Consider the following 12,436-nt stretch of genomic DNA (forward strand, 5'->3'; position numbering starts at 1 on the left):
GGCTGGATGAGTCTCCCAGGACTGTCCATGAGAAAGGACAGTTAAGAGTTAAGGGGAAAGCCTAGGAGGAGAAGAGAAAGGGCCTGAGAAAATGAAAGGAAAGTCACCCAAGTCCAGGAAGCGCAGAGTCCCATACAGGATAATACCCAAGGAGGAACACACCAAGACATACATTCATCAAATTAACAAAAATTAAAGACAAAGAGAAAATATTAAAAGCAGTAAGGGAAAAGAAACTCTGTAGGGCACAAGGGAGTGGCATGAAACATTTAAAGTGATGAAAGGAAAAAACCTACAAGGAAGAATGCACTACTCATTGAGGCTCTCATTCTGATTTGATGGAGAAATCAAAAGCTTAAGAGACAATAAAAGCTAAGAGATTTCAGCACCAATAAACCAGCTTTACAGCAAATGAAAAAGGAATCTTTCTAGGTGGAAAAGAAAAGGCTACAACTAGAAACAAGAAAAGTATGAATGGAAAAGCTCACCAGTAAAGGCAAACATAGAGTAAAGGTAGGAAATCATCCACACACAAGTACAATAACAAATCATAAGAGAGTACAAATGCATGATATTGGAAACACATGTGGCATTAAGGACCAGAAACTTAAGCAACCTTGCGTATACATAGGCAGACTGCTATATCAAAATCTCTTGGGAACTGCAAAACAAAAAACAATAGCTACACACACAAAAGGCAATCCGAACACAGCACTAAAGATAGTTATTAAATCACAAGAGAAGAGAACAAAAGAGGAAGGTAAGAAAAAAGACCTATAAAACAAATCTAAAACAATTAACAAAATGGAAATAAGAACACACATATCAATAAGTATCTTAAATGCAAATGGATTAAATGTTCAACCAAAAGACAAAGACAGGCTGAATGGACACAAAAATAAGACCCATATATACACTGTCTACAAGAGACCCACTTCAGATCTAGGGACACATACAGAATGAAAGTAAGAGGATGAAAGAAGGTATTTCACGCAAGTGGAAATCAAAAGAAGACTGGACTAGTAAAACTTATATCAGACAAAATAGACTTTAAAATAAAGATGGTTATAAGAAACAAAGAAGGACACTACATGATGATCAAGGAATCAATCCAAGAAGAATATACGACAATTATAAATATACACACACCCAACGCAGGGGCACCTCACCATATAAGGCGAGTGCCGACTGCTGTAAAAGGAGAAACTGACAGTAACACAATGATAGTGGGGCACTTTAACACTCAACTTACCTCAATGGACAGAAAATTAATAAGGAAACACAGGCCTTAAGTGACACAATAGACCAGCTAGACTTAATTGATATTTACAGAACATCCCATTTGAAAGCAGCAGAGTACATTTTCTTCTTAAGTGTACATAGAACATTCTCCAGGATTGATCATATCCTGGGCAACAAGTCAAACCTCAGTAAATTTAAGAAAGTTGAAATCCTATCAAGCAATTTTTCTGACCACAATGCTTCAAGATTAGAAATCAATTACATGAGTTCCTGTTGTGGCACAGTAGGTTAAGGATCTGGTGTTGCTGTGGCAGGACAGGTTCCATCCCAGGCCTGGAGCAGTGTGTTATGGAACTGGCATTGCTGCAGCTGTTGCTTAGGTCACAGCTGTGGCTCAGGTTCAATCTCTGGCCTGGGGAACTTCCATATGCCGCAGGTGTGGCTGAAAAAGAAGAAGGAAGGAAGGAAGGAAGGAAGGAAGGAAGGAAGGAAGGAAGGAAGGAAGGAAGGAAGGAATTACAAGAAAAAAAAAAAAACCTGTACAAAACCCCACAAATATGTAGAGGCTAAATAATGCTACTAAATAACCAGTGGATCACTTAAGAAATCAAAGCGGAAATCAAAAAATATGTAGAGACAAATGACAATGAAAATGATGATCCAAAACCTATGGGATGCAGCATAAGTGCTTTATAGCAATACAAGCTTACCTCAGGAAACAAGAAAAATCTCAAACAAACTAACCTGACACCTAAAGCAACTAGACAAAAAACAAACAAACAAACAAACAAACAAAAAAAACAAAAAAAACCCCACAAACAAAACCCAGAGTTAGTAGAAGGAAAGAAATCATAAAAATCAGAGTAGAAAAAAATGAGGTAGAGATAAAGAAAACAATAAAAAAAATCAATGAAACTAAAGCCTGGTTCTTTGAAAAGAAAAAAAAATTGATAAGCCTTTAGTTAGTCTCATCAGGAAAAAAGAGAGGGTTCAAATCAAAGAAATGAAGAAGGAGAAGTTACAACTGACACCACAGAAATACAAAGGATCATAAGAGACTACTACAAGCAACTATAAGCCAATGAAATGGACAATCTAAAAGAAATGGACAAATTTTTAGAAAAGTACAATCTTCCAAGACAGAATAAGGAAGAAATAGAAAACATGAACAGATCAATCACAAGTACTGAGACTGAAAGAGTGATTTAACAACTCCCAACAAACAAAAGTCCAGGGCCAGATGGTTTCACAGGAAAACTCTATCAAACATTTAGAGAAGAGTTAATGCCTATCCTTCTGAAACTCTTCCAAAAAGTTGCAGAGGAAGGAACACTCCCAAGCTTTATGAGGCCACCATCACCCAGATATCAAAACCAAAGACACTACACACACACACAAAAGAGAATTATATGCCAATATCAGTAAGGAACACAGACACAAAAATTCTCAACAAACTACTATCAAACTGAATCCAACAACACATAAAAGGATCATACACCATGATCAACTGGGATTGATCCCAGGGATGCAAGGATGCTTCAATATTTACAAATATTTGTTGATATACCAAATAAACAAATTGAAGGAGTTCCCGTCGTGGCGCAGTGGTTAAACGAATCCGACTAGGAACAATGAGGTTGCGGGTTCGATCCCTGCCCTTGCTCAGTGGGTTAACGATCCGGCGTTGCCGTGAGCTGTGGTGTAGGTTGCAGACGCGGCTCGGATCCCGTGTTGCTGTGACTCTGGCGTAGGCTGGTGGCTACAGCTCCGATTAGACCCCTAGCCTGGGAACCTCCATATGCCGCGGGAGCGGCCCAAGAAATAGCAAAAAGACAAAAAAAAAAAACAAAAAAAAACAAATTGAAGGATAAAAACCATATGATCATCTCAATAGATGCAGAAAAAGCTTTGACAAAAGTCAACACCCATTTATGATAAAAACTTTCCAGAAAGTGGGCACAGAGGGAACCTACCTCAACATAATAAAGGTTATATATGACAAAACCACAGCTAACATCATTCTCAATGATGAAAATATGAAAGCATTTCCTCAGGAAATGCAGGAACAAGACAAAGATGTCCACTCTCATCACTCTTATTCAACATAGTTTTGGAAGTCCTACCCAGGGCAATCAGAGAAGAAAAAGAAATAAAAGGAATCCAAATTAGAAAGGAAGAGGCAAAACTATCACTGTTTGCAGATAACATGATACTATACACAGAAAATCCTAAAGATGCTACCAGAAAACCATTACAGTTCATTTATGAATTCTGTAAAGATGTAGGATACAAAATTAATACAAAAAAATCTTGTATTTCTATACACCAACAATGAAAGATCAGAAAGAGAAATTACAGAAACAATTCTATTTACCAATGCAGCAAAGAGAATAAAATCTGAGTTCCTGCTGTGACATAGTGGGTTAAGAATCTGACTGCATCAGTTCAGGTTGCTGTGGAGGAGCAGGTGCTACCCCTGGCCCAGTGCAGGGGGTTAAAGGATCTGGTGTTATTGCCGCTGTGGTAGAGGTTGTGGCTGCAGCTTGGATTCAATTCCTGGCCTGGGAACTTATATGTGTCACAATTGTGGCCATTAAAAAAAGAGAAAGAGAATAAAATACCTAGGAATAAACCTATCTAAGGAGGTAAAAGACCCACACTCTGGAAACTATAAGATGCTGATGAAAGAAATTAAAAATGACACAAACAGATGGAAAGGTGTACCGTGTTCTTGGATTGGAAGAATCAACATTCTTATACTTCCCAAGGCAATCTACAGCTTCAATACAATCCCTATCAAATTACCAATAGCATTTTTCACATAATTAAAAAAATATTTTAAAATTTGTATGTAAACAGAAAAGACCTCAAATAGCCAAAGCAATCCTGAGAAAGAAAAACAGGGTTGGAGGAATCAGACTCCCTGACTTCAGACTATACCACAAAGCTACAGTCACAAAACAGTATGGTACTGGCACAAAAACAATGGAAGAGGATAGAAAGCCTATAAACAAACATATGTACCTATGATCAATTAATCTATGACAAAGGAAGAAAGAATATAACAAAGAAAGGCCAGTCTCTTAAACATGCAGTGCTGGGAAAACTAAACAGCCACACATAAAGGATAAATGTGGAACCTTAAAAAAAAAAAATGACACAAATGAACTTACTTACAAAACAGAAACAGATTCACAGATTTAGAAAACAAACCAATGGTTGCTGAAGGGGAAACGGACAGGGAAGCAATAAATTAGGATTTGAGGATGAACATATATACACACTATGTAAAACAGGTAATCAAAAAGGACTACTATACAATAGGGAACTCCACTCAATAATCTGTAATAACCTATATGGGAAAAGAATCTGAAAAGGAATGAATCTATATATATATGTATAACTGAATCACTTTGCTGTACACCTGAAAATAACACAACCTTATAAACAACTATACTCCAATAAAATTTTTTAAAGGGTTAAGGAGAAAGAGTGAGGCTTTGTCTTGAACATCCAACCTGTGCTGGGCTTTAAAAATATATTAGTCTTGCATTAGTCCTGCATGAACTGGCAAGATAGTTTTTTTTTTTTTTTGTCTTTTTTGTCCTTTTAGGGCCGCACCCATGGCATATGGAGGTTCCCAGGCTAGGGGTTGAATTGGAGCTACAGCTGCCGGCCTACACCACAGCCACAGCAACACAGGACCCCAGCTGCATCTTCGACCTACACCTCAGCTCACGGCAACGCCAGATCCTTAACCCACTGAGTAAGGCCAGGGATTGAACCCGCAACCTCATGGTTCCTAGTCGGATTCATTTCTGATGAGCCACAATGGAAACTCCAAGATAGATATTTGTATCTCCATTTTATACATGAAGACATGAACAGGCCGTGAAGGCCTGAAGCAAACTGATCTCAGAAGTGACAAAGCCTGGTTTCAACCCTTTGTCTGTCTGACGCCCATGAGACTGTCTCTCCTCAGGTATGACTGCAGCAGCTCTTATAGCTGACTCTTGCCTGCAGTGTAAAGATCAACCTCCAGGTGTTAGTTACGTGCACTTAAGGTGTCTACAGATTTTCCAAGCATAGAAGATTAGGTCCCTTGGAAAGTCCCTCTACAACCTTCCTTTCACTCATGCCACCACTGTTAATGGTTATTTTCACATCAAATATATTCTATTGTGCCACCTGCTTTTTTCACTTCAAAATAGATTATGAACATCTCCTTATGGTAATAAAGCATTTTAATCTTCATAAAGATTGCATTACTATATCACAATCAATCACTTACCAATGGATTTTGCAGTTGTTCCAATTTTGTACCACTTTAATAATCATGAAAAATAGAAAAGTTCATATGGAAAAATACTAGGGTATTGAAGTCATTTTTAAAGGAAGTATAGAAAGTGAAAAAGTAAATTAAGAGCTTCACTTCATCTTTGTGTGTTGCAAGACATGTTTCCTTGAAAACTCCATCTTGTCCTTCTTTACTTTATCCCATCTTCTTGGCTTACTTTATCCCATCTTCCTGCTTTGAAAAACAGTCACAGTGCTGGTAAATGACTTAAGCTTAAGAACAAAGACCTAAAGGCATAAGTGACTTAAGCTTAAGAACTGTTATGTGCCTAGAGGTCAGAGTAAGAGCTTAACCCTTTACCACCTAAGTGGCTTTCTAAATAGTAAAAGAACTTATATTATAGTAAACAAACCCTGTATCATCCACCCATAGCCACTCCTCACTTGATCTCACAATAACAGCAGTGTGGTTTCTTGAGGCAGGGCGCTCTTGGTCCCTGAGACCTTGAGTTCCCTGGCTCCCACCTTTACTCAAGATAAATGTCTCTGTGTCTTGTTTTATGTTAACTATTTTTCCTTAAGTTCCACAGCACCCGTTCTTCAGCCCCATCCTGCTGAGCTGGCCCCGGCATTTGTGTTTCCCTCAAATTTTCGCTTGGAATCAAAACTGCCTATAACCCAGGAAAACCCTTTAATAAGTCAGTGTAAAATAAAATAAATAAAATAAAATGCATCTGCAGGCCCTGGGGCCAGGAATTCTTTGTAGCAACCCTCAACTCCACTGTAAAAATGGAGCCATGCTGTTTACATGGCAAAAAGAAGTCCACAGCTCTGTGAAGGGATTCTGGCTGAAAGTGAAACGTACACACAAAAACAAATCTAGTTTACAGTTAGTTGAAAATTTACAGCTGGTGTGGGCTTTTCTTTAATTCAAGTGTTTCCCCCTAAAAGCAAAAGCAGTGAGAAAATGATTTTAGTGCTGATGGAAAGAATAAAATCAGAGCAAAGGCGGTTTGAATATTCTGAGGCTTAAGTAAAGCTGCTTTAAAAGCTGCTATGTGGACCAAACATCTTGGAAAGTTCCTAACAGGATTTTTCTAGAGTTCCAGTAAATCTTCTCAGTCACTTCTTTGTTCTACTTTGGTCAGAAACAAAATCAAGTAATGAAAAAGTCACCCATATAGCTGGGGAAGCCAAAAATACACACATGCGCACACACACATGCTCACACCTACTTTACAATTAAAATTATATTTAAATTAACTAAGACTAGTTATGTAATACATATTAGTTATCTATATATAAACTACCTCTTCATTACTTCCCCTTTGATGCATTTTGAAGTGTGATACCATAAGATTCATGTAGTTAATTCCATATGAATTTTTGAAATTGATTGCAAAGTAGCATATAAACAGTTTTGAAGTGGGTGGAATCAGATGTGACAGGGGAATGCCTCTTGCTGTGATTAGAGAGTCTATCCCTTTCAATGATCCATCATATTTTCTCCTCTTCTCTTCCTTTTGAGCCCTTTCTCTGAAGGAGGGGTCAAAATAACAGAAAGAAGGCTGAGGATAGAACAGGGCCCAGCCAGCTGCCTAGTAAGACACTGGGAGGCTACTGGCCACTTGCATCAAGCACCTGTCCCAAATCTGGAAGAGAACATTTACTACTTGCTCGAGGCTAGTAAAGTTTCAGGCTACATCCAAATGACAGCTGTTTTGTCCACGTTCAGTGGACCCATAACCTAACAAGTCAAGAAGTGGGTGGGGTCTGATGTACAGAGTCTACCTTTAGGAAGGCCCCAAGGATGGGCCACTCTCAGGGCCCTGGCTGGGAAGAGGCCTCGGTGGGTTCTGTTTGGTTTTCCCTCATAGGTGGCATGCATCCTAATTTCTTTCAATGATCACATTTACCCCTTCTCCACACCCACTGAGCAGCATACTGATCATTTCCATGATAGTACATGTCTTACTTCCAAACTACAGCAGCTAGACACTAGAATGGAGAAGAAAAGGATGTCCATCAGTGGGCTGAAAATTGTAACAGAATGCATTACAGAAATTCTGCAAGCATCAAGGAGCTCCTGAAGCAATACACCGGTGATCCAGCAGAGACCATTTCTAATACCAAATACAGAACTTTCACAAGAGTTGAAAGTAAGGCCTGGGGGCTCACCATGTGACATATGGACAATTCACCTGTAAACTGCACTTCAAACTAGGACATCTCTTACAGGCACATTCAGAAGTAAGAAAAGGTCATGGCCTTGACATGCATTTCAGGCAGGTTGGTTAAAGCATATATTTGAAAAAGTAAAGAAAGCATTGCCAAAATAATCACGTTAGTGATTACAGGCAGGTTGGCACAACAGTACAGCTGACTATTTGATTCTGGAAGCTCAATGTTTCATTTTGGTTTGGGGTTCAGATATTTACAAATATTTGCCTTTATTTACAAACGGCAGTGCAGCGGTTGAGAGCTGAAATCTACAATCAGATTGCTTGATTTTGAATTTCCACTCCACTTACTAGTGCTACAATTTGGGGAAATTTTATTAATCTCTCTGTGCTTCAGTTTCCTCATCTGTGCAAAGTGGAGAGTGACTGCTGCAGCACTGCCATGAGGATTACATGAGATAGCTCACGGCAAGAGTTCAACCCAGGCTCCCGTGGCCGTTGTTGTGACTGTCAACATTCCCAGGACCAAAGTACTTCACTCACCAAGATGAGTGTCCATCACCTTTGCACAGTATTTGCACATGGCATCTAGGTCATTCAACTGTCCTTGAAGGAAGGAAATTTGGGCTTCTAATTCTTCTTCCTAAAATGAAGGGGGCAAAGATACGAAAATGAAAAAAGAAACCAACAAAAATCCCCAAAGTTCTCCAAATGATCTGGATTTCTTTTTTTTCCTTTTGGCCACATCTGCAGCACATGGAAGTTCCTGGGTCAGGAACTGAATGCGAGTCTAATTGTGACCCATGCTGCAGCTGTGGCAACACCAGAGCCCTAATCCACGGCACTAGGGATTGAACCTGTGCTGCCACAGAGACAACACTGGATCCTTAACCCACTACGCCACAGCGGGAACTCCGAACTAGACTATTTTAAAGAGCCACAATGTCTTTTTAGTCCTAGACAAAAAAGAAGCAACAAATAAACAAGAGCAACTATTGCCACCACCACCAAAACAGAGTACAGGTAAATTGGAGTTGTTTTTTTTTTTTTTTTTTAAATCTAGACTTTTCCTAATTGAATGCCAGTTTTGTGCCATCTGTAAATGTTTACCCATACAACCTTGTATTTTAACAAAGTACATAAAATATCTTCAATAACTACCTATTCACATAAACTGGGAGAGTAAATGGGATTTCGGTGGACCTTACTCCCTTGACAGCTGGTACAAAACTATCACATTTTCACACACACATGAGAAACCAAAGGTTTCCATTTGTATAAGACAAATCTTATCATTCTCTAGACAATGATAATTTCTTACCATATGAGAATTCCCAAAGCACTTGAAAAAGTTTTGCCCCCACAGCCCATAATTAACTGCTCTTACATTTCCTCTCTTGAAAGGGTACTAGAGAGCTTTTTATTTATTTGACTATTTCTAGGAAAAAAAATATACTTTGGGTGGGATAATTAATCAAATGGTCAAAGACAATCAGACTGTAACAAAAGGATAAAGTCTGGGTTTTTTGGTTTTTTAAAGAAAAAAAATAATCCATACAAAAAATTTCCCAAGGAATCTTAGGAAATTTAGGGAGTTAATTTCTCAGAGAAAGAGAATAACCCTCAGAATGTAGGATATTTTAAACCAAGTTAGCTGTAATATAAAGAAAGGATGTTACCAGAGCTGGGCAAGGCTAGAAAATTGATTTTTCAGTCTTAGACGCTCGTCCTTTCACATAAGAATCATTTGTCGTTAAAAAGAAGGGAAGAGAAGCCTTCCAAGATGTGCTTTTTCTTGGAGACTGAGTACAATATGACACAAAGATGGAAATTAAGAGTTGAAAAGGTTACTTGTAGGTGTACCACATTTTAGCAATACATATACTTGGCACTGAAAAGTACTGTTTTTAACAGCTGCCTGGAGTATGAGTCCTTAGGAATATGCATTTAAATGCCTGATGCAGAAAACAGACTTAGCAGTGGCTCTAAAAACAAATTATTGTGAAATGCCCACTGTAAGATTGCACAAGCGTAAGCACAAACCGGCTGGGCTTTATGTAGAAAAGGATGAGATGTTTCAAGGCATTTTTCTTCTCCTTTTTCTCCTTTGTTTCTGCACAGACTTGAGTTTCCCTGTTCTATCAGAACCTTACAGGAATCAGAGAAAGAAGGCTACATCTCTTGGTTAACTAAGGTTGTGGTTAGTCTCCAAAGACGGTAACCATCGATTCCTTCCTCCAACGTACATGCTGTTCCACTCATCGAGCCCTCAAATCTGGGCTGGCCTGTTACTTGCCTTGATCAAGAGAAGCCAAGGCAGAAGTCAAACTGTGCTAGTTTGGGGCTAGTGTAAGAGGCTTGCCAACTTCTGCTTCCTTCTGCTTTCACCAGAGGAAGACAGCTACCATAGTTAGTTGTAAAGAAGCCCAGCATAGGAGACTGAAAGAGAAGACAGAAAATATAGAGAGAAAGAGGCCGCAGGAGAAGGAATGAGGTTCTAGATATGGGAATGAAGTCTTCCTGGACCTTTCAGCCCAACCCATCTGCAGCCGGCCAAGTGAGTGGCCCAAGTTAGCACCATGGGAAGCAGAAGAGCAGCCCAATCAGACCTTGGTCTGGGTCATAAACCTGTGAGAAGAAACAATGCTGTTTTGAGGAATGGGGTTTTGGGGTGGTTTGTTACTCAGCAACTGGTAACTGACACAGTGGTGGAATGAAAAGAACACCAGCTTGGTACACAGCAGGAGGAAATCTGAGATCTATTTTGGGTCCTGCCATTGACAAGTCACATAACCTTAAATAATCCTCTACCCAATCTGAGCCTAACTTTAGCACTTCCTGGAGACGGTAAAACGCAGAACTCTGCTTCCAAGGAGCTTACAAGCTTGTAGCTGGAATAGGAAAGTTATATAAAGTATGAAGCAGAGCACATGAAAGTCTTATAAAGAAATGAGAATAAATGCTATGAGAATACCAGTCCCTGACTCCTCTCCTTTTGACTGAACAAGTCACCTTTCCAACATGTTACAGATACAAACCCAACTGGACAAGTCTAGAACTGTACTGAGGCCAGAGTGTGGCAGTCCTTTGAAAGAAGGAGACTGACTCAGCTGTGGCCAGAGTTTGTCTTTGCACTTGGCTACCAACTGGGCTGCTGAAAGGCCAGAATGGAAAGGGATACTAGGAATGTCCTACCTCCTGGCTTAAAACCTCTTCTCTATTTAGACTATACATTAGTTTAATCTGGATTAAGAAATTGCTTCTTATAAAATGCACAAACCTTTGGGAGTTTTAATCCCCAGCAGTCATTCCTACCTAAATGGGTTTATTTTGCTCAGTTTGCTTTCTTTTATAAGCTGGGAGAGAAGAAGGCTTGAAATGAGACACATAAGGCGACACAGGCTCAGCCTGTGGGTGGTGGGGTGTTGGAGAGCTGAAGACTATAGTTCGAAGACGTCGCTTCTTCCAGGCGTTTTACTGTGCTAGTAGGGACACTGCTCTAAGGGAAATGGGATGAGAATGGCACCCTGTCAACTATGAAGTACACAACCTACAAAAGTGTACAAGGCAGACCCGAGAGCACAGCACCCCAAAGCACGTGCTGGGTGGGCACACGGGTATATAAAACATGCTCTTTCAAGCGTCCACTTTTGCTTAGGGCTCTGGTGCCAAGGGAAGAGCATCTCGCTTGCCTAAATCCCAAGTAAACCTCACTATGAATGGAATCTACACTGTGGAAAATGGCACTTTTCATTCATTTACATCTTTATTTCCAAGGAAAGCTGACACAAAAGCCCAATTTTGAGATAGGAGGAGCATTCTGGTTGAAACAGGTCAAGGGGCCCAAGAACCTCTTCGGTTTAGAAGTTTGAAATCCCCTGTATTACCTCTCTAGAGTATGCTTAATCTTAAAACATTCCTAAGCCCTTCAACTATCACTCAGACTTTATAAATAGAAATGGAATCACTTGGAGGCAAAAGGGGTGGCTTGTCATTTATTCTTCACTCTTCTATATAATTACAGATAAAAGAAAGAGCCAAGAATCAGGTTTCTAAAATTGTGGGAAGCGACTTTACATTTCATTTCTATCTTAGCTTCTCAGGCTCCATACGCCTTCCAACTAACATGCTTCAGATACTGACAGCTTTAGTCATCTGTTTTCATTAAGCTGGTCCTCTGTAATCAAAAACAAATGCTTGGCTAATTGCCTTGAGGTTTTATAAAAACAAACAGTTAGTGTCAGTTTTATGTATACATAAGACATGAAGAGAAATGCTTATCGTAGTTACTTTTGCACACATGCTCAACCTTCCAGGGGGGAGGATGGTAGCATGGGGTGGAATTCAGAGGCAGACGCACCTGGGTTCAAATCCTCTCTCTACCAGCTACTAGCTGTGTAATCCTGAACAAGTTCCTTGATTTCGTGGTCTTCTCACCAAGTGGACCAAGTACCTACTTGGCGGTACTAGCAGGAGAATAAAATGATAACACACAGAGAGTGTCTGGGCACAGAGTAGGTGCTCCATAAAGGGAATCATTTTTCCATAAAAATTTTTTATTTATCATGTCAAAACAGTGTAATAGATTTTAAATGAGGATTTTTATGATTCACTCTTGGAAAACACTGGTTTCTGGTTTAAAAACCTTTATGTGGTTCAGCCCAGAAAGATGAATTAGGACTTAAGATCCACCACTGCCTTAAGTTCTGGATGGTCAA

The 12,436-nt window shown here is 39.5% G+C and overlaps 1 protein-coding gene across 4 annotated transcripts in view; it reads right to left on the minus strand.

Moving 5' to 3' along the window:
• TBC1D5 (TBC1 domain family member 5) overlaps positions 1–12,436 on the minus strand; it is a 537,689-nt gene that overhangs the window by 19,291 nt on the left and 505,962 nt on the right. For all 4 annotated transcript variants that reach the window (XM_047768951.1, XM_047768932.1, XM_047768961.1 and 1 more), the window contains one exon: positions 8,262–8,361. In XM_047768951.1, the coding sequence (XP_047624907.1) occupies positions 8,262–8,361 (100 nt within the window). The remainder of the gene's footprint in view (positions 1–8,261; positions 8,362–12,436) is intronic.

The sequence above is a fragment of the Phacochoerus africanus genome, chromosome 1 (genome assembly GCF_016906955.1).
Source record: "Phacochoerus africanus isolate WHEZ1 chromosome 1, ROS_Pafr_v1, whole genome shotgun sequence".
NCBI classification, from domain to species: Eukaryota; Metazoa; Chordata; class Mammalia; order Artiodactyla; family Suidae; genus Phacochoerus; species Phacochoerus africanus.